The sequence below is a fragment of the Cryptomeria japonica genome, chromosome 1 (genome assembly GCF_030272615.1).
Source record: "Cryptomeria japonica chromosome 1, Sugi_1.0, whole genome shotgun sequence".
Lineage (NCBI taxonomy): Eukaryota > Viridiplantae > Streptophyta > Pinopsida > Cupressales > Cupressaceae > Cryptomeria > Cryptomeria japonica.
This window is the reverse complement of record NC_081405.1, coordinates 591298621-591321897: the sequence shown is the minus strand read 5'-3', so window position 1 is coordinate 591321897 and position 23277 is coordinate 591298621. Positions and strand designations below refer to the sequence as shown.

The following is a 23277-nucleotide window of genomic DNA, read 5'->3' as shown; positions in this document are numbered from 1 at the left end:
TTTTGACATATATCTTTTCCTTTTTTAGCAGATGAACCGGTAACAGAAGCTTTGAAGACAGATTTAGTAGATTTTATCACATTATTGTCAAAACTATTTAACTCAAAAGTTGTAAGCTTACCAATCAATGAATCAACGGTTACCTTATCCTTTGAAATAGATCTAAGTTCTTGGATTGCCGATACTGTTGTAGCATACTGAGGTTGAAGAGTTTTGAACATTTTACTTACTATTGTATCATCTTCTATTTTGCCTCCAACACTCTTTATGCCGCCAACAACTTCTTTGATTATCTGACCATACTGTCCAATATTCTCTCCTTCAAACATTCTCATGTCATCGAACTTTCCTCTCAAGCTTTCCTCTTTGACTCTTTGAACATGCTCATCTCCTCCATAGATTGTCTCTAACTTTTCTCAAACCTCACCTGTAATTTCCAATCCTTGAACATTAATATATTTCGAATCAGATAAAGTACTTACAATAGCTTCTAGAGCTTGCATGTTATCTTGCTTCTCTTTGATTTCATCAGGTGTCAAGGGATTAGTGGTAGAAGAAACATATGTTGTTTCAACTTGCTTCCAATATTGTGGACCAAGACCTTTGATGTAGATCTTCATTCTGTCTTTCTAGATCTTGTAGTTATCCTTGTTGAACTTGAGACCCTCTTTCTTCATCATCTTGAATTCCTCAGAATCTTTTCCTCAAGCAGTTAGACTTTCTGCACACAAAGGACCAACGCTCTGATACCAATTGTTAATCTTATGAGGATTTGGTTAATACTGAGAGGGGGGGTGAATCAGTATTAAGAATAATTGAAACTTTAACTCCAAAAACAAACTTATATCATATCTGAAACCATTTAACAAATATCTTAACTTCTGTAATAAGATCTAATACCCTCTATATCAGATTTGCTTAACACATTAATCAAATCATTTACAACAATTATCAATACTTTCACCACCAAATCAATCATATAAACTTGATCATTTACCAACTCATTAACCTTATCAATCAGATCAAGAACTTTCTCAAACAACTTCTTATTAGTATCGGTAACCTCTGATAAACTTCTGATAAAACATCATAACTGGTGTCTCAAAAATAATGCATGAAATAAATAAGAACATCACATGAAAAATATTCCACACATGAACACCACAAGTTTTTGACGTGGAAACCCAAATAGGGAAAAACCACGATGGGAGTTGGCACCCACAAATATTTTTTCTCTTTCGAAGTACACCCTATTAGGAGCTCACAATACGTCTAGTTAGAAGCATACCCTATTAGGAGTCACTCGGTTAGGGGATTTGCGTTGTAGCCTGGTTAGGAGCTTGATGATCTGTTAGGATCAACCTCATGAGAGGATTTAACACTCTTTTGAGAGATCCCCTGTTAGGGGACTTAAATATTTAAGGCTTGTTAGGACCTACTCAGTTAAGGGATTTAACCAGCTGCAACTGTTAGGGAACACCAGTAAGAAAATGATCTATTTACTTTCACTTCTCTGCTTACTTGATCAGATCCAATTATGCACAACACTTTGCAACTCTTAGGAAGATCTCACACTTCACTTGGACGGCTTAACACAATCTCTAAGACCACCAACACAATAAACATCAACTATGTCATCCTATATAGCCATCTCAACTAGGCCAGCCACAAAACCTTAACTACATCATGAATTTACAATTCAAATCATAAGAGATCATCATAGATCGTTATACAGATCATTACAACAAATTACAATGCAATATCAACTGTTAGTTGATTATAACCAATCACGGAAATCCGATCTGTATCCTCAAAACACTCTACTAAGCGTTTCGTTGATTCCCAAGAAAATCTTCTTTGAATCGTGCCTAAACAATAATTAAATCTTTCACGTGGGTTGTGTCATGTTACCAACTTCATGTAGACTCACCGTCAATCACTGTGATAACATAATCAATAATGTTTTGATGATTTCTTCACTGATCTTTAAACCTTACTAAAACCTTAGCAAAACTTCATCAGAAATTTTAAACACGCCTTTTGATAATCTCCACAAGTTTCGATTCCAGTCAAATACTCCTTTCCATGATATAAGTTTAACATCCAAACCACAAATCACCAATCATCGCCGATCGACCAATCCAATCAAAACAACTCTGCTTTACCGATTAAAGTCCTATTTCACAAACTTTAGTTCAGTGTCGGTAAACCCTGTCTTCCGATAAACCATGAAATCACTTAGATGACAAAAAAAAATATAGGAACATCAGTTGACATCAATTACAACACAAATAACTGATCATGTCATCTATTCATAGAATCTCAATCTCTTCATCACAAATAGACTTCTATCTTTTATCGGTGCAGTCATCTATCTTCAACTGCATCACCTCATCTATATCAGTTATGCCAAATGCCAACACCCCTTGGTGTCGCCGTGTGCTAAAAAACCTGATCCGTGCTTTGGTGGCTATCTCCATCATTGCTAGTCAGCCTATGTAGGCCACCTTGTGCATCTAGCCCTAATCGCGCTAGAGCTTTCTCATCCCTGGGTCCGCTTGTGTTGGCCAAGACTTCACTCCCAAAATTGATTTATTTCCTAGTTCTATTTAGTGGTTCTACATAATGCAACATTTCAGTCGAATGAGTATTGGTGTGCATTCTTTGATTAACCGATTAATTCAATCGTTATGTTTTTTTCAATTGTTGACCAATTAATACTATCGGTATGCTTTTATTGATTAAATGATTAATACAATCGGTATGGTTTTTTTTGTTGACTGATGAATACAATCAGTATGTTTTTATTTGTTGACCGATTAATACAATCGGTGTGCATTATTTGATTAACCGATCAATACAATCGGTATGTTCTTATTTGTGATTGATCAATACAATCGGTATGCTTGCATTGATTAACCGATTAATAAAGTCAGTATATACCTCCTTTTATCTCTGCTACTTATGATTAACTATACATAGTGTTGACCTGTTTGTTTGGCTTTTCTTATGGTGGTTGTTAATATTTTGACTGCATATATATATGCTCATATATATTTATAACCCTTGGATTTAATAAATGGTGTATAATTCAAGTTATAAGTTTGATCGAGATGCTCCATAGCTGGTTTTGATATAGGCAATTAAATTAATATTAACATAAATTAAATGAGGTGGTCTGAAAAGTTATAGTTTATTAATAATTCAAAATTGTGATTAGTCCACATGTGTATGGCATGATGTGTCCCTTGTATTGTTTTTGAGACTTTTTTGTGATGTGAAGTTTGTTTATTAAAATTTTGAAACAAGAGAATGTTGTGTTAAATGTATTTTGTTTTCCAGAGGCTAAGGGGGGTGTTTGGGTCTTTTCTTGTGTATGGTTATTCTTGGTCTCTTGATGTATTGATTCAAGTCTTTGAATGTCTTCTAATGATAGATGGTCATTCCTAGTCTGTATTTGTAACTTCTTGTTTGTAACCTTGTTCTAGGAAGTAAGTCAAGCCTTGCTATGATAGGGGCCTTGTCATCTTGTGGATTTGGGTGTCATAGGTCTTGTGATGTAATTTGGATTCCTAGGTGCAAGTCAAAGGGGAGTGGCTCTCATTGGGGGTCGAGACCAAAAGTGGTCGCTAGGGTAACTCAATGAGGGTTTTGTAATCAAGTGGTAATTTTTAAACTAAAGAACTTGGGTGGGTAGCTAGAGCATATTAAAAAGAATTAATTGTTGCCTCTCTTACTTTTATATGCTTGTTTAGGTTTGGGGTAAGTAGAGGAGGCTTGGAATGGCATCCACCAATCTTGTCCCTTCGAAAGGTTGGTGTGGTCCACTAGTGTTTGTATGGGAGCCAAGGGTCGGTAGAGGTCACCAGGGTAACCCAGGATGGGGTCGGGACCTAGTAAAGACTCACTTGGGTAACCCATGACAACCTAGTGATGACACTCTTCCCTATTGCATGCCTAGTAGTCCCTTATTGTTACTTCTCCTTTGGGGTTGTTTTGGCATTTGGAATTTGTTAGATTTCTTTTGTTCTTTTGTGGTAGTAGTCTTGAGAGTCTCTTGCGAGTCTTGTTTGTATCCTTATTTGCTTGTTTCCGTCTTGTGGGTTTGGTTGATATCTCCTAGCACGAGGGGTAGACCTAATGGTACCACATGGTAGGGTGGAGTGCTCTTGCACCCATTGGATCATGTTCATCCTTCATCATGTTCGTGATGACTCGAGTGAAGATTGAAGACTTTCTAGATGGATCTAGATTTAATTACTCATTTTATTAATGTACTTTTGGAGATTATGTCCATATGGATACAATTGCAATGTAAATGATGATTATATGTACCTTTTTATGGCAATGTAATGTGTATCATGATCTTATGTAATAAAATATGTTATATCATTTGCATGGTGATTCTTATGGTCATGTATGTTGGGTTATTTTGGTAAATGCTTGAGTAACGATGTTGTGGGGCCTTGATGACTATGCTAGCTATTATATGTTCATCTTATTCTTTCATCATGTTGTGTCATGTAATTCAATGCATATGTATGGTTTATCTTTTAATTTGTTCGTGTTTCATTGATTTATTTGACAAGTCCTTTGGGCCTCATAGCGGGGGTGTTACATATTCCACAATCGTAATAAAAGTGATTTTTTCTCGACTGTATAACTTTCAACTTTTACCATCTTATCTAATATAATGGCCTTAGATTTCCTTGTATTACGTATGACAATTAAAAAATTAAAATGCTTATTATATGTTGTACAATATTAGTGATTCAACATTTAATATAGAATTCTTTATTGTTTTGGATGCTCAATACAAGTATATCTTTATAGGAAGAAAGAGAATATTATGAATATCACCTTTTCTATTTTTTATCAAGATTGTTTTGTTTACAACTTATAAATATGAGATATATATTCATCAAAACAAGATTGTTTTGTTTATTTAATGTGAGTTGAAAGACACTATCTTAACTTAATATTCACGTTTTGAAAGTAAAATACATTTTTTGTAATATATGTTTACTTTATGTACAATATAGTATAATTGTATATAAGTGCCATATAAAATTAATGTACATGTTGCTTTGAAATAACTACATTATCATATAAAGAAAATACACAAATAAAAAAAAAATTATTATAATTGATACTTTCTAAAGTCATTTTTGATGACACAACAAATAATTATTGATATTAATAAATTATGATACATTAAAAATCACTTCTTTCTAATATATTCATCAAAATCTCTTAAATTATTAAATTCATCTTATTATTATAAACTAGTAAATGTATATAAAAGTATTATTGAATGACCATATATATATGAATAGTTTTTGACTTTGACAAAAAAAACATACTAATAGAGCGCATGGTCAATATAACTCTCTAAGTTCTTATCAACTATTCAATATCACATTTATTACTAGCAATTGCACCTTGGTGTGCAATGGGTACGCCGAAAAGGTTTCGAAGATCAATTATGACATAATTTGATCTTTTTTTGCATACAATTGAGGGAAACATATAGTGATAGAGAGATATGGAGACATAATGAGATGGAAAAATTGTGTGTGTGTGTGTGTGTGTGTGAGAGAGAGAGAGAGAGAGAGAGAGAGAGAGAGAGAGAGAGAGAGAGAGAGAGAGAGAGAGAGAGAGAGAGAGAGAGAGAGAGAGAGAGAGAGAGGATGGGGGTGACATAAACAAGTTATAAAGAGAGAGAGGGAGAAACATAAAAAGATAAAGATAAAGATGGAGAGGGATATATAGAGAGAGGGTGAGGGAGAAAAATATTGAGGAGAGAGGGGAGATTACCAAAAAAATAATTGATAGAGAGAGAGAGAGAGAGAGAGAGAGAGAGAGAGAGAGAGAGAGAGAGAGAGAGAGAGAGAGAGAGCTTTGGTAAGATAGAGTGGGTGAGATATAGATAGGAGAGATGAAGGAGAGGGAGAAATAGAGATAGATAATAAGAAAGGGGGAAATTCATAGGAAAAAAGATAAAGATATAGTTTAAGTTACTTATAAAGAGTGGAGAGAGGGATATAGAGAGGAGAGATAGAGTAAGGGGAGATAGAGAGATATAAATAGAGAGGGAGAAACATGGAGTAAGAGAGTGTGTATGAGAGAGAGATAGAGGGTTAAATAGGGAGTGTGTGAGTGAGTGAGACAAATGGAGATAGAGATAGAGAGGGATATATATACAAAAATATAGAAATCTAGAGAAGGACAAATATAAAGTAGAGGATAATTAGAGAGATATAGCAATATGGAGTGATAGGGAGAGAGAGAGAGAGAGAGAGAGAGAGAGAGAGAGAGAGAGAGAGAGAGAGAGAGAGAGAGAGAGAGAGAGAGAGAGAGAGAGAGATTAACTCATGTTTCTCATATCATATGACTCTTCAAAAGGAGCATTTATCTTCTTACCATTCTTATGATGAAGGAGAAATGTATCTAGGTGACACTAGTTTGCATCAAATTTTTGGTTGTAGGAAGATAGAATTGTTTTTAATCTTGGTGGGGAAGAGTGTCTCATGGAACATTATTGTTACATGCTGACCAATAACAACTAAATGCACTTTGTAGACATAGAGGATTAAGATAGCTTCCACTGTCTTGAATGACTAAATGTGCCTATCAATCATAGATTCTGAATACCTTAGATATAATAAATTGATTAAAAATACATATAAATTTATTCAATAAAAAACATTCATCATTAATAATACAATTTTTTTTAATTAGATTAGTAATCCTTATTTCCTACAAACTATCATATTGATTTCAAGGTTAAAGTATGATAAAATTTGATCTTCTCAATATGCTTTTTTTTTGTTCTTTAAAATTTAAGTAATAATGTATTGAATAAATATTTAAATTTATTTTAAAAAACTATAAGAAAAGGCTAAAGTCTTGGACACCAAAATAACATATACATGATCAAGATTTTGTTTTTCATTGACCATTTCACCCCCCTACTTGTTATAAATAGAACATTCTCAAATTGTTGATGTTTTGATGATTCAAATTCCCTAGTAGGTGATCATGTCAATGGATGGAGTGAAGCCTACTGGCAATTGAATATATTTTTACTCTATAAGATGGTATGTGGAGTTTAGTGTATGTATTATCAAGGTTATGGAAAAAAATATGCTCCATGCAAGGTTTACATTGAAATGCAAAATATACTTGTAGTAATACTCATTATTGGACATAAAAAATTTGAATGCAAAGTAGTGTAAAGGTAAACTATGTGTTGAAGACCATTTGTAGTTGGGAAAAAAAAAATGGATTACTTTGTTCAAACATATAAACCCAATCTAAATTATTTTGACCATTAAACAAAGGAATTCTTCTAAAAAGAACCTTTTGAAGGCATAATTTATTATGCTTTCTCCTTTTTAGATGGTATAATTGAAATTGTATTTGACTAATATTTAAGAGCCACTAATATGCTTCAACATGTGTTGAATGTGTATGGCCATGTTACATGTGTGAATATTATGCTACAAGATATCAAACTCATAGGGTGATAATGACATTTTGGATAGGTGCTACTATATATTTGATGTGTATGTTACAAATTGTCAAACATGATATACTATGAAACCCACCCTACTTGGTGTGCTTCATGACATGACCTTCTCATGTCTTTTGTATATCTTGTGTTTCATGTAGTGTATTGTGGTAGCATTGACATGTTATTCAATCATTGAAGACCTTCCAACTATTAGGATTAATTCTATCTATTTAGGATATGTGTGATATGTATTGATTATAAATTATTGATACTAAATAAAATTATAAGCAAGCAGTATTCATTAAAGTAGATCTTAGTTGTTCTTTTGAAGAGGTTTCATGTATTGTGCATTTAGTATGGGAGAATAATTCATTAATTCTCAAATCTTATATTCATTATATAAAATACAATTATGTTTTTTCTTAATAAAACTAAATTATCTTAGTTATGCTAGGGATGCACAACTTGAATGAAAAAACACTTGCATGATTTTAATGTTGGGCTCAAATAATTAAATTTAGATTTGTAAAAATGTAGTTGTGTTAGTTGGGCTCTAATCTAAAACAACTAATTTAACTTGATGCATTGTAATAAGCATTTAATCTTTTTATTATGCTTTCTCATTGCTGATATATAGTAGTGTACATTGTGATAATCATATTCCACGAGATGTTATCTTATCCTTCTTTCATTTATATGATCAAACAACTATAGGTGCCTACCAATTTTTTATTCTTAACATATATGTAAACATGCTTAATTTTAACAAATTACTATTACTTTTTCATTTTTTTATAATTTGTTCATTTTGTTGTGATGAAATAACCTAATTGGGGGCATTATAATCTTTACAATGACAATATTATAATAAAATTCTATATTGCTTAATTTTTCTTTTAATTTTTCTTTGTGTTGTCTTAGGGCTCTTAACAAAATTACCATTATGTTTAATAATGTCCTTTGTGTTTGCATGAAAATGGTAGGTCTATTGCAATAGTTGTTTATGTCGTGGATCAAAATTGCATATACTTGACAAATATGATAAATATGACTTGAAGTAGGTTTACTTTGATAAATTTGTCAGCATCTACTTGGATACCATTCTCATATACCCAAAGCCTTGTAGTAATCATTTGTAATACAAAATTTTTTGACATTTAATATATGACAAAGCAAAACTTGCTACATGATGCGGATAAAAACTCAAGATTTTACATTTTAAAGAGGTCAAATACTTCAAATGTCCTAAAAGAAGAATATTAATTTCAAATATCATGAAATTACATTGAAATTTTCTATCTTATAATGGGTCAAATCCTTTACCATGGTTATATCCTTTTATTCCGTATTCCTTATAGAAAATAGTTTCAAATTAGACAAATTCGAAGAAAAATATGAATGTTCTAAAAGAATAGAAAAATAATGGAATGTCCAACCACTTCCATAAAATGATGTTCCAAATCTTTAAAAAAATTGTATCATCTAAACCAATTTAAAGAAAAGCTTCAATGTTAAATCATTTCTCTCTATCCATGCTAGGCTATCATGTATATTTCTGCAATAATTATAAGGTAACGGAGTCTCACAAATTAAACAACAATTATGGATGGTGGGCAATTAATTCTCCTCCAAATTTTGTCTCCTTTTTTTGGGTAGCATCATGAGTTTATTAATTAATTCTCCTCCACATTCTCTCTTTGAATGATGAGTCGGTTCTGCCAGTTGCATACTTGCAGTGATCACTTCTATCAGACACTTGTCCTTTAACCCCTTTGTTTATGTGCTTTTCTCAGCTAGGTGTCCACGGCATTGCAAGATAAAGAAAGTGTCCGCCGGACAAAGAAGAAAGGGCCCACTTTCTTTATTTATTTCCGCTACTCATGACTGGGAAAATGGCGTGTGGATACGATTATCCATGCAATCCGCTGGCAATAGTACGCTGTCGTATAGAAATTGGGTTTAAAGTGAGCGCTCAGAACAAGGAAAACAGTGCAAAATCGAACGGCAAGAAACGTTTGGATGGTCTTGCATGCCTCTCCAATGTTATGAACCCTTGATCTGTAGATTTAGCTCGCCCATCTCAAATAAGGAGACGCCTTCGGCGTAATTAAATTGTCTCTTAAAAATAAATTTCTAAACTATATCGATAAATATTGATAAAAATCTTTTATTACGTATTACATTCAATTATAGAAAGGAAAAGGAAAGGAAAGGGAAAGAAAGGAAAGGGACTTTTTTATGGTCTCCTATGTCAGTCATCTGTACGATTAGAGCAGTATGGATAATACCTAATTCCACTACAAACAAGCGTAGATGCAAAAACTTCCTAAATAATAAAAGCTAGAGCATATAACGCCAATCAGATAAGCACACTTCCGGGACAGACTCGGAACCGTTCCATGTGATTGGACCATTTTTATCGTCTGTGTTAATTTTCTGTATTTGCTGATTTGTTGGCACTGGCCGACCTTGCACATCCAGTTGGGTATATTCTCTTGACGGAGTGGGGGAGAGGGACCCCTTTCTGAGTGTTGTTTGAACAGGGAAAACATGGGAGGCAGCCATTCCTCTGAAAAGACTAAGGAGCAAAGCATCCATGAGTTCACTGTGAAGGTTGACAAAATAAAATTAGAATAAATATTAAAAATTTTGTTCAATACCCAAAACAAAAAAATTAAAAGACAGAAAGTGCAATTGTGTACTTGATCATGCTGTAATTCTTTTTTTCACAGGATAGCAGAGGGAATGATGTAAATCTTAGCGATTACAAGGGCAAGGTTTTGCTTGTGGTGAATGTTGCTTCACAATGGTACTCTTGCCTTTCCATATACCCATTTGATATAACCAGTTTTTGTAAATGAGTACTGAAGAAATCTTGAAGTAATAGAAACATGTTATTCTTTCAGGCCTTAGCTGAATTGTTTAAGTGCATGGGTTATTACAATTTCTGCTAATGATTTTACAGCTGATAATAAGACTTAAGCTAATGTCAGTGTGGCAATAGATAAAACCAACGAAAGATTGCTGTGCCTGAACAGGGGAATTCATTGAATTTGGATAATTAGTGGCTTCTGGTTGTTATATCCATTAATGTACACGATGATACTATGTTGCAGTGGAATTACTCCTGTGTTAAAGCATTGTCTTTATTGAAATACAGAACAGTTTATGGCCTTCCAGGTGTTATTCTGTATGGCTAATATGATATCATTAATTTTCAACATCAGTAGAAATCTCATTTGTTTTGAAGTTAAAATAGAATTATAATGAAATTATTGCTCTGTTTGAACAGTGGGTTCACCAATTCAAATTATAAGGAGTTGACAGAGCTTTACAACAAATACAAGGATAAAGGTGAGGTACCAAGCCTCTTGCTTCCGAAACCTGTCAGCTTCTGTGGTTTTTGGATAAGTATCTTATATTATTGGTTTTGAAATTTTATGTATGAACATGCCGATTTGGTCTAGAAGATTGAGATGGCGCATGAATTTGCTTTTGCAAACAACATTGATCCCAAAGAGCCCTGTGTCGTCTTTTGGTTAAAAACCCATATCCACAAGTATGAAATTGTCTGGTGGTATCATGCCTTCATCTGTACTGCCCATTTTTGAGAGTGTTTGGTCAATAGATGGCAAGAATATGTTGCAAATCCTACGGGGCCATGTCATTGCAGCTCAACTGGCTCCCTTCTGAGCTTGAAGTGCCAGCCTTACACATTGACATAGCCTTCTAGATTCAGACGGCAAAATAGCACTATCTTGTGTAGGTGAAGAATGCCTAGTCTGCCATGGGAGCCCAAACCAAAGCTAGAGTTCAATAATTAGAAGTTGGTGATTGTGTTTGGAAAGAATTTTTCCAAAGTTCCACAGCCTAAAATTTCATATCAGAAGTTCGCGTGCATCAAAGAGAATAACCAGTGCCTTTTCGCCATTCTTGATGTCCCTTCATGCTTTTGTTCAAAGTACACCACAGTTTTTTATGCTCAAGCCTCGTCCCCTAAAAAGAAAACAACTATTAAGGCATGTCTCGATGTAGTGCCTTGTACGTTCTCCACTATGAGTGACAAACTCTTTCTCAGGGAGAGCTCCAGTGGGCTGCATTCAGAATAGCTAGTGACAAATCTCTTGGTTGCAATGGCTTTCCTTGTGAATTCTACAATATTCTAGAGGATGATGTTGTTCATGATTTGTTTCGGGTTTATCTTAAGCATTCTGTTTTTATTCTCTAGGCTCTATAATCAAACAAGGAAACATCAAGTTCATACCTAAAGCTAGTTTTATGGAGTTCATATGCAGTTGAAGGCCCATCGTTCTTTTAAATATCTACTACAAAATCATTGCCAAAGCTCTTGCTATACGTATCAGTCATCTCTCAGTGATTGTTTGCCCCAAGCAGATTGGAGTTATTCAAAATAGATACATCCCTGACATTGTTATTGATATTTGGAAGAGTATGGAGTTGATGTGCAGGTACAAACAGTCGGCGCTTTCTATCAAAATTGACTTTGAAAAGGCTTACAACATGATTGAATGACATTTCATCCTTGCCATGCTTAGAGGTCTAGGATTTGGTCCCACTTTCATCCATTTAGTTCAAATGCTCTTTGTTGATTCTTCTACTTGCCTCACCATTGATGGTGTTCAATCTGCACCATTTGGCCTTTTCTATTCTATAATGCAAGGTTGCCCTCTTGCACCTTCACTATATGTGCTTCTTGTTGGAGGATTTGGGTACCTTCTTGCCAATGCTATTTTACAATGATGAGTTAAAGGTATTCCTATACTTGATATTACCTCCCAACAGTTGATCAGTGGGCACTTTGTGAATGATTCTTTCTTCACGCTCATTGAGGAGGGAGATAACATTCGCTAAGCATTCAAATATCTTGGACATTTTTTGTCTTTGCTTCTATTTCTAGCCTCCAATGGATTAAAAAATAGTATTAGAGGCAAGCCTTTTTTTCAAACTAATGCTTGGCTCTGTAATTTCAGATGGAAACCTATTGATCATGGAGAACTATTTTATTTTCTGGGAATTCCTTTTGTCTTGCAAGCTTGCTAGTCCACGCTTTCGCAATATATCATTTATAGATTTGAAAAAAACTTGACTTCTGAATCACCAAGCCACTCTTACTAGCAGGTGAGTTCTAGATTTGCTTTGAAGTTGTATTGCAACTCATGTTTACTACTACTCTTGTTGGGTGCCTTCCAAGATGCCATACCACAAGTTAACAAGCTCTTGTGGGACTTCCTTCAGGCCAATTTTGATTGTAATAAAGCATTATAGAGTGGCATGGAATATTTGTTGCTTGCCTACTAATTCAAATTAACTTGGTCTTTATGCATGTTCATAGGTAAGGTATTTCTCTTTGTGCTATATGGATTGTCAAAGTCTACAATGAAAATGAAGCCCAAAAAATTTTGTTGAGAAATTGCATCCCTCACAGCTCATTGTATCGGTGTTCTACTTGGAATAGCCATGGATTTCACTATCTTGCCTTTTATTTGTTGCCCATCAAAATCAATGGCACGTTTGTCATTATAAGTATATGGAAAGCCTCGGACTCTATTAAGTGATGGCTGCACTAGAATGGCAATGGCTTTCCAATGGTTTATCCATCAACCAACACTCCTTATGGTGGTCTCCTATCATCTTGTTTCAAGAAAAGCCACTCATAGCTACTCCCTGGTTTCATTCCCACATGTTCTTCAAAAGAGAAATCAGGCATCACTAGGATATTTGCTATGAATCCAAATTTTGCATGGTTTTCTTGGCCTTAAGCCAAAGAAAAGTCTAATTTATGGTAAGCTAACTTTTTGAGCTATCAAGTTATAATTTATTTTGCCCCTTCTTAGTATATGCACAATTTTTTTGTAAAATCGCTCATGATTTAGTGAAAGGATTGGAAATGGTATGTTGATACCTTGATACTCACTTCTGCAATCATACTTTGAAGAAAGGATACAAGTCGCTCTTGCTTCATCTATCCATCATTCAAATTTTGAATGAAAGATGGTCTCTTCAATCACCCACTTTCACCGATTTCATACAATTTGGAAGGCTATTGTGGAGCCTAAAATTGCTCATTTTACTTGGTGTTTCCAATCCAAGATGTCCTTTTTGTGGGAAGTTTGAAAGTCTTCTCCACCTATTCTGGTATTGTGTCCATGCCTAATATGCCGAGCACAAGACACATGACTATGACCTTTAAGGCCCGACTTGTCCACTTGGCATAATGTCATTGTAAGAGATGAGACCAGATTTCTTGTTGATTTCTTCTATCTATAATGTTTGTTAATGCTACTATTGCAAGAAGAAGATTCTTTTTTGCATTCAAAAAGATTGAAATTCTATAATTTTTGTTAATGCTATTATGGATACTAATTTTTCTATTCACTTCAAGTTATTGGTTATCACTAACGTACATATGGAGATTCAAGTTCAAGCTCCCAAGGTTTTGTTGGAGCTCCAACATCTCCAAGCCTTGATAGATCATTTGGGAAATTCCTTTTGCGTAGTGGTGAGCTAACCCCATTGGGCCAGGAAGCGCAATTGCTCAAAGTCAACTTCTCTTTGTTAGGAAAGCTGTTGAAAGGTCTCCACTTTGCCTTTGTTGCCACCCACAAGACAACATTCTAGTTGGGTTCCTCATCCTCCACAACCTGCTAACCATCAAGTTGGATGGTCTCCACTTCATCATTCTTCCACATCTTCTTAGCATCGTGAGTAGGCCCCTCACAATTAGGAAAAATTCCCTCAACTCTAGTGGGCTATCCCTTTGCCTAAAGCTAACTAGTTACTAAGTTCGAGGCTTTTGAGGAGGAAGAAATAGCTACAAATGACTGGTGGGATCTAATGGAGGGTGGTAGAGATTTGCAAGGTGGCAGGTGGAATTATCCTACTATTCAAGACCCTCCTCTTGCTTTTGGAATTACCCTTGTGGTTCAATGTGCTTTTATTTTATGATAATCTAGTAACTTGATGTTTGCACTCAATAATATTATTTAGTTATTTTTTATCTCATATTCTATTCATTACAGATTACACTTATATAGGCATTTAATCTCCTACATTATAAGAATCACTCCATAATAATATGAGTTGTTCTAACAACTCACACACCTACAATCACTCATACAACAACTAATATTATATTATCTTATACACATGATATTCTAGTACTAATAAACCTATCACAAATGATGTAATAATCATAACAAACTCATGTGAGGACTAATTTCTAATACCCCCCCCTAGTGTGAACATGGAAAGAAAGTACATCACATGAACTGGAAATAGAATCAGATGCCTATGCATACCCTTAGGTCTGCATATTGCTATGTGGATCTTGCTGAACATGACTACCCACATACAAGAATTTATTCCACTTTCACTTCTAGTGAACTTATCACCAACCAACCACACTTCTAAGAAGTCTAGCAGTCAAAGGATCTTCGTAGCTAGCTGGTCTCCTATACAACTCTTTACAACATCAATGATGTCCATATTTTTCTCCTTTTAAACTCTAGTAGGGGAATGTTTTCAATTGTAACCACTATTTTCGACCGTTCCACAGTTCCACTCAATCTCTAAAAGCATAGGAAAATACCATTGCCACTAAAAGTTACCCTTGATTTTAGCCGATTGGGCACATAAAAGAAATAGAATTTTGCTGATATTTGCCCCCTACTTCCCAATGTGAAATTGTCATATATTTAAAAAGACATAGAAAGCAAAAGCACACATAGACACCAGAAGAAGATTAATAGAAAGTTAAGAGGAATGTGCAAGGTGCAAATACTCTAACAACACTTCTTGTCTCAAATGCACCTTAAATCATATTAGTAATGACTTTTGCTCTGGTATCAACAACTGGAAAAATTTCAGAACATACAATTTTTTGGTATTACACCAAAGCCCATTCTGAATGCCATTATACACCCAATTTTGATGAATGATTGAACGATACCCGCTAGATAAATCACTTTCGCTAAACTCATTATCAGCATTGTAAGAAATAATATTAGAGTAGTGTATAGAAGTATTTCACTTCTTCCTGCACAGTCCATCAACCACATTCCCAGGAGTACAAAGACCAACATTGGTATAGTGCATATTGCACTTGCCAAAAGTGCAGCAAAGTTACTATCAATATTTATCAAATGACTTAGCATTTCATCAACCTTAGCCTCCACACCATAGTGCTAGTGCTTAGTCCAATGAAGATGAGAACAACGAAAAATACAAAAACAAAACTAACAAGTTAATTAATTCGTAAAACCAGAGGCTATAGTTGCAGATGAATAAGGTGTGAATAATAAGAGAAGCAAAGGAAATATTACTTATTAGGGCTTCCAAAGGGGGCAATTCATGGTGTAGACAAGCATCCCAAATCCTTAAAGAAACTCCTACAAAATCCAATGGCGTTTTTTGAGAGGTGTATGGACTTGTTGTGACCTTTTTCACACATCCCCCCATTGCAAGTGGGGCCCCTCTCTTTTCCTGCTTTCTAGGGTTTTTGTTAGTGTCCCGTGGCCTTCCACTTCAGTTTTGTCAAGCCTTGCTCAATTTTGAACAATTCAAGTCCCAGAGATTGAAAGTTAGTTTTTGCAAACAAGTGATTCTAGAGTCAGGACGCCGTCAAAGTGCCTAGTTAGGCCAAAGGACGAAGATCGCAATTGATTTGGACGAATTTGAACAACTTTCTATTTTTAGAAAGTTTGCTTTTTTGCTTTTTCCTATTTTTTTATGAAGTTTCGTTTTTGGCATTTTTAGCCCAATCCCTGGTATGGCTATTTTTAGAAAGTTTTCCCTATTTTTAGGGATGCCTGCTTTTTGCTTTTTCGGAATGGGGACCTAGGGTTTGCACTGATACCACTAACCTAATTCGACCGGGATCCAAAATTTCCAAGTTTTTTTAAAAAGCCAGTTTCCTACATTTTAGGGGTCATGATGCTTCAGATGGTTTGCCTGAATATGGATTTCAAATTTCAAGTTAATCTGGTTAAATTTGGATAAATTGTGAAATTTTGAAATTTTCCAAAAAAAATTCCAGTCTGCCTAATGGATGATGTTGAGTGTTATGGCAGGGAATATAAACTCCGCCCAAGATGCCAGCAATGGAGAGGTCTCAAAAGTTTGCCATGATGGAATGGAGAGGTCATAAAACTCCGCCATGATGGGTGAAGGCATCAGAAGTCCGCCCAAGATGCGAGGATGGAGGGATGTCCAAAGTCCGCCCTCATGAGAAGTGAAGAAAGTCCGCCCTAGGAGACCTTCCAAAAGTACGCCCTTGGTGATGCATTTAAACTCCGCCTAGCCAAGGTGTGAAGATAGCCATGTCATCAAAAGTCCGCCCTCAAGGAGACCCTTCAAAACTCCGCCATGCCTAAAGAAGCCTTCAAAATCCGTCAGGTGGGAGTGCTTCGTAAACTCCGCCTTGAAGAGTAAGCCCAAAAGTCCACCCTATCATGGGGAATGTCCAAACTCCGCCATGTAGAGGTAGTTAAAAGTCTGCCCTAGGGGAATGTTCAAACTCCGCCATGTGTTGAGGTGTATCAAAGTTTGCCATGAATGTTGGAGAGGCTATGAAGAGGGAGCTTAAAACTCCGCCCTATACCTCCTTGATGCCTTCAAAACTCCGCCCAAGGAAGACCTTCAAAAGTTCGCCCTAGGAGATGCATCAAAAGTCCGCCCTCAAGGAGACCCTTCAAAGCTCGCCATGTTGGAGAGGTGTCTAAAGTCCGCCATGTGTTGAGGTCACCAAAGTCCACCCAAGGAGATGCATCAAAAGTCTGCCCAAGGTGCTAATCATGTTGAAGACCTTCAAAACTCCGCCCTATGCCTTAAAAGGGTAATGAAAAGTCCGCCCAAGTTTGATAAAGAAGATAGTGGAGTCATGAAAGTGTAATGTCCCCACTTTAGCAGTTGACCAAGTGTGTGTGCGTTAGCCTTGTTCTACATGGTCCCGAGGGTTAACGAAGGGTTTAAGGGGATCCTGGAGTGTTTTGGCCTAGTCATTTCCAGTTTGGGCCAAAACGAAGTTGATTTACTCAGTTTCAGGCATACTATTTTTAGTAAGTCAGTAGGACATAGTGGAGGCCAGTTTTGGTGTTTGGATTTGATACTCCTCGGTGAGAGCTTTTCGACGAGCTATCACTCACATTATTCGGAGTCCGATTGCTAATACATTTTAATGCCTGAAGTTTTATTAAAGTAACATTTAATTTAATTGTAAAATATTAAAGTGTTACTCTAATATTTATTTTATGGGGATCTGTACCCAAGGGAGACATAAGTGAATATTTTAATATATGTTTTATATTGTTCATCTTTTATCCCACATTGCCCATGAGAGTTGAGTGGACCCTTGGAAAAAGAATAAAAGAAAGCGTTTGTGGCTTCATTAGATATGTTGAATATGAGAAGAATTGGTATGTGTGAGTTGCAGATCCGTTCTTGGCATTAGAGGACGTCTATCCTCTCTTGTGACATTCTAGACGTCATTCCCCTGGGGTTTGGCCTTTGGAATCCATTGCTATCAGCTTCATTATTAGGCAGATTGGGTGCATTTCTAGCTACAGGCAGATTTAATGTTTGTTCATATCTTCTTCCCTACTTGTCCGATGCTTATGCCATTTTGAGGAGATGATTTTATGAAGATATTGGACCTGTTGAAGACAAATTAATATTGCTGCAACACTATTCACGTGGGTACTATTCATGTCACTGTAGCAGCAAGATTGAAAATGATTGCTGGAGTATTATGTCAATAATGCTGGAATAATTAGTGAGTTGATAATCTGCCATGTATTTGATTTTATTAAAATCTGAAAATAACATCTTATCAGCAGTAATTCAATTTTCAGTTTGCATATTATTGTAGTTTCATTCTTGTCCATATTCTGTGATTTCAATTCCATGTAAAACAAACCAACATTTCATTTCCGGAGCCATAAGGGAATTTAAAACATTAAACGGAGAAATAAGGAGTTGGATGCAAACTGTTTGATAAAATTCCTAGCAGCAATTGGTATGGTTTTTTGGGCATTTCGGGGTGTCCATTACAGTGGTATCAGAGCTATAAGTCATGCCATCCTGTGGAGGTCTTACAGAGACTTTGGAACAGTCGGATAGAGGGAAAAGTGTTTGACAAAATATCAAAACACTAAAATGAGAAATTAATGAATTAAAAAACATGCTAAGCATGTATGTTTAAGCATGCAACAGGGGCCTTATAACTTCCACCATACCAAAGCAAGACAAAACATAAATTTGAACTCACAGAGCGAGCAGTCTAGTTCATCTGTGCAGGTGGACATAGAATCCAGTCATACAGACATAGAGGAGATATTCTTTGATCAGGACAGCAGTATGGGTGACTGAGATGATAGGAATACCGGTCTAGATTAGGGGGAGGTAATGTTCAGACAGTTACTGGGTAGGTTAGAGCAAGAGCAGCGTATGTAGCATGAGCAGAATAGGTGAATGGACATGATGTTGCAGCTTATGGCTAGACAGATGGGCGTCAATATTAATCCAGGTGATGCCAACAATGGAAACAATAACAATGGGGGAAACGATAACAATAGGGGCAATGATAATAATGGAGGCCGAGGTAACAACAATGGCCCTAAGAATAACATTAATGGTAATAATGGACATGGCAACAATGGGAATGAGGCAGATAACTTTAGACACGTTGCACGCCCAACTCGAACAGCGAGCTTGAGACCTTTTCTACCCACCTGCCCACATAGGGATCCGGTTCAACCAGTGAACGAACTGCAGATTATTGAGTTACAGGGTCAGTTCAGGAGGGACTGGGAGGCCAGTGGACCCGAGTTTCAGGCAGATATTTCCCTCAGAGATTATATGGACTTGAGGATGAGACATATGCCTAGAGCAGGAGGGAGGAATCAAAATTTTGAGCTGAGAAAGAAAGTTGGAAAACTTTCCTTGCCTTATTATGATGCTTCAGGGAAGATGACTGTACGAGCTTGGGTGCAGAAGGTAGATACATACTTGCAGCTTAATCCTATGCCTGAGGAGGAGGCTATCAAGTATGCGGCTATGCATTTGGACGGCGTTGCGCATGAATGGTGGCATCATGGCATGGTGACTCTAGGGCATAATCAGATTACATCCTATGAGGAATTCATAGAAAGATTGATTGAGAGATTTGACACTAGGGATCCCGAGTTACATTTCAAGGAGCTAGCACAGTTAAAATAGTTAGGTTCTATGGATGCTTACATCGCTGAGTTTCAGCGTTTGTCTGTACTTGTTACTGATATCACTCCTAGGAGATTGGTGGTGTTGTTTTGTGATGGGCTTGCTGATCCATTACGTGGTTGGGTGAAGGGACATGATCCACTCACCTTAGCAGAAGCAACTAAAAAGGCACGAGATTTAGCCCCTTCGGTATACAAAGGAAAATACCATTCAACAGATTCTTCCTATCGAAAGGACAAAGACAAAAAACTATTTCAGAAAGAGTATAACAAACCCAAAGAAGGATCAAAAGGACTAGACAGTGAAACCTTGAATGAACTTCGAAAGAAGAAACTGTGCTTCCAGTGTAGAGAGCCTTGGGACTTATCTCATAAATGCTCTCTCAAGGCTAAGGCAAATCAAATGGAGTATTTTTCAGCAGAGGAGTCAGAATCAGAGGGGGAGGATCAGCACTCCGATTCAGATGAGGGTAACACGATAGAGGAGAGCAGCATTCCTAAGGATGATAGATCGTTGGCACACTTGACAGGGGCCCAAAAGGCAATCACATTTAAGGTCAGGGGTACTATCCAGGGGCAGAAAGTGATATCTCTCATTGACACTGGGGCTACACATAACTTTATAGATACACAGTTGGTAGCCAGGAGAGGCTTACAGACAGAGGAGTATGATGGTTTTAGAGTCATGGTGGCTAATGGCCAAAAGCTATTATGTACTCAGAAGGTTTCAAATCTTCACATTAGATTTGGAGATGGCTATGAGTTGGAGGATGATTTCTATGTTGTGGACATGGGAGATTACGACGTCATCCTCGGTATGACATGGATGGCATCGCTGGTTGAGTTCACTTTCAACCTAGCGAAGTTGGAAATGAGGTTTCAGCATGAGGGTAGGACTGTTGTTCTCAGGGGACTTTCAGATGGGAGTTGCAGGGTAGTCTCTTTGAGGAGAATGGAGAGACTTTTTCGGCATAATGACATAGAGTGGGCAACAGAGTGCTTAGTTATGCCAACTTCACCGGAGCCTCGGGTGAAGAGTCATCCACCAGATATACAGGAGATTCTTGACAGACATGCCAAGGTATTCAGTGATATTCCTCATGGGGTTCCTCCTGACAGGGGTGCAGAGCATGTTATTGAGCTCGAGGAGGGAGCCAAACTAGTGATGATCACTCCCTATCGTCATCCTAAGAAACATAAAGATGAGATAGAGAAGGCAATTAAGGAGTTGTTGGAAATGGGGCACATCAGGCCTAGCAAAAGCCCCTTTGCTTCAGTTGTAGTTCTGGTAAAGAAGAAGGATGGGACAATGCGCATGTGCATCGATTATAGGGCATTGAATAAGAAAACAATAAAAAACAGATATCCCATTCCTCGGATTGATGAGTTGATTGATGAATTGCATGGAGCATGCTTTTTCACCAAAATAGACTTACGGTCTGGATACCATTAGATCAAGATGAGGGTAGAGGGCATTGAGAAAACTGCCTTCCGATGTCACTATGGCCACTTTGAGTTTATGGTTATGCCATTTGGACTAACCAATGCACCCACTACATTTCAGAGTTGTATGAACCAGGTATTCAGGGAGCAGTTGAGGAGATTTGTCTTGATCTTCTTTGATGACATCTTGGTCTTCAGTAAGACCTGGGAGGAACATTCACAGCATTTGGAGGAGGTATTATCTATCCTAGAGAGAGAGTCTTTGTATGCCAAGGAGTCTAAGTGTGAGTTTGGTATGACAGAATTACTATACCTTGGGCATATTATTAGTACAGATGGAGTTCGAGTAGACCCTGAAAAGATTAGAGCTATAGTTGATTGGCCTACTCCTACGAACCTCACACAGCTTAAGGGATTCTTTGGTCTTTGCGGATTTTACAGAAGGTTTGTTAAGGGTTTTTCACAGACGGCAGCGCCTTTGACAGATCTCACCAAGAAGGGGGCCTTCGTGTGGACAGGGGCAGCACAAAGGTGTTTTGAGCATTTCAAGCAGGTAATGTCTTCATGTCCAGTTCTAGCTCTACCAGATTTCACGAAGCCTTTTGAGCTTCATTGTGATGCATCGGGCGATGGGATTGGAGCAGTATTGATGCAGGAGAAGCATCCCATTGCATTCGAGAGTAGGAAGCTCTGGGGAGTTGAGAGGAGTTATTCTGTCTATGACCGGGAGATGTTGGCCATAATACATGCATTGGCCAAATTCTGATCATATTTGGTAGGTAGGTGTTTTGTGATCAAAACTGATCACAACAGTATTAAATACTTCATGAACCAGCGTGATCTTAATGACTGGCAACAAAAATGGGTTACTAAATTGCAGGCTTATGACTTTGACATAGAGTTTGTCAAAGGTAAGAAAAACGTGGTGGCTGATGCCTTATCTCGGAGACCTCACTTATGTGCTTTGGCAGAGATTTCAGGAGATTGGAGAGATCGGATTATAGCAAAGTATGTCGGAGATGCTTGGGCTTCTGGATTGATTTCAGGTACTATACAGGATGATTGTTATGAGGTGATAGATGGATTGATTAGAGTTCAGGACAGGGTTTATTTGATTCCGTCATCACATTTGAGAGAGGTGATACTGAAGGCATTTCATGATGCACCCACAGTTGGGCATCCGGGGATCTTCAAGACCTACAGGCAGATTCGAGAGCGGTTCTCATGGAGAGGGCTCAAGGATGATGTTCAAAGGTATGTCAAGGAGTGTGCGGTTTGTCAATAGAATAAGGGAGAGCACACATTTCTTGCAGGTTTATTACAGCCCTTGCCCATTCCTGATAGGAAATGGGAAAGTATTTCGATGGACTTCATCACTGGTTTACCACGAGTGCAAGGAAGGGATTGCATCTATGTGGTGGTGGACCGCTTGACGAAGTTCGCTCACTTCTTTGCTATTCCGTCCATTTACACACCAGCACAGGTGGCAGATTTTTTCTTTAGAGAGATATTCAGGTTACATGGGTTGCCCAGATTCATTGTCAGTGATCGGGATAGTAAGTTTATGAGTGTTTTTTGGCAGGAGTTGTTTAGGTTGTGTGGTACAGATCTTACACCTAGCACTAGTTATCATCCGCAGACAGATGGGCAAACAGAGATTGTGAATAAATGGGTGGAGGGATATTTGAGGAACTATGTAACTGCACAACAAAAGGCTTGGGTCAGATGGTTGCATATGGGAGAGTATTGTTATAACACCACTTATCATATGTCCATCAGGATGACTCCTTTTATGGCACTCTATGGTTATGACGCACCTAGCTTCATGGATTTAGTTTTGGGGGACAGCAGAGTGCCCAAAGCCAAAAACTTATTGCAGGATAGTCAGGACATCCTGAAAGTGCTCAAGGAGAATATACAGCAGGTCCAGAATCAACATAAATTGTACGCTGATTAGCACCGAATAGAGCGCAGTTTCAAGGTAGGGGATATGGTTTACTTGAGGCTACAACCATATAGACAGTCATCGCTCAAGAAGAGCGAAGCTGAAAAGTTGAAGCCTAGATTTTATGGTCCCTACAGGGT

At 37.1% G+C, this 23277-nt stretch overlaps 1 protein-coding gene across 2 annotated transcripts in view; it reads left to right on the top strand.

Moving 5' to 3' along the window:
- The first annotated feature begins 9782 nt into the window (after positions 1-9782).
- Positions 9783-23277, top strand: part of LOC131027956 (probable phospholipid hydroperoxide glutathione peroxidase) — a 113047-nt gene continuing 99552 nt past the window's right edge. The window contains exons 1-3 of one of the 2 annotated variants that reach the window (XM_057958058.2): positions 9783-10129; positions 10249-10325; positions 10809-10870. In XM_057958058.2, the coding sequence (XP_057814041.1) occupies positions 10067-10129; positions 10249-10325; positions 10809-10870 (202 nt within the window). In that variant the 5' untranslated portion in view covers positions 9783-10066. The remainder of the gene's footprint in view (positions 10130-10248; positions 10326-10808; positions 10871-23277) is intronic. The other variant, XM_057958054.2, reaches the window with a different exon arrangement.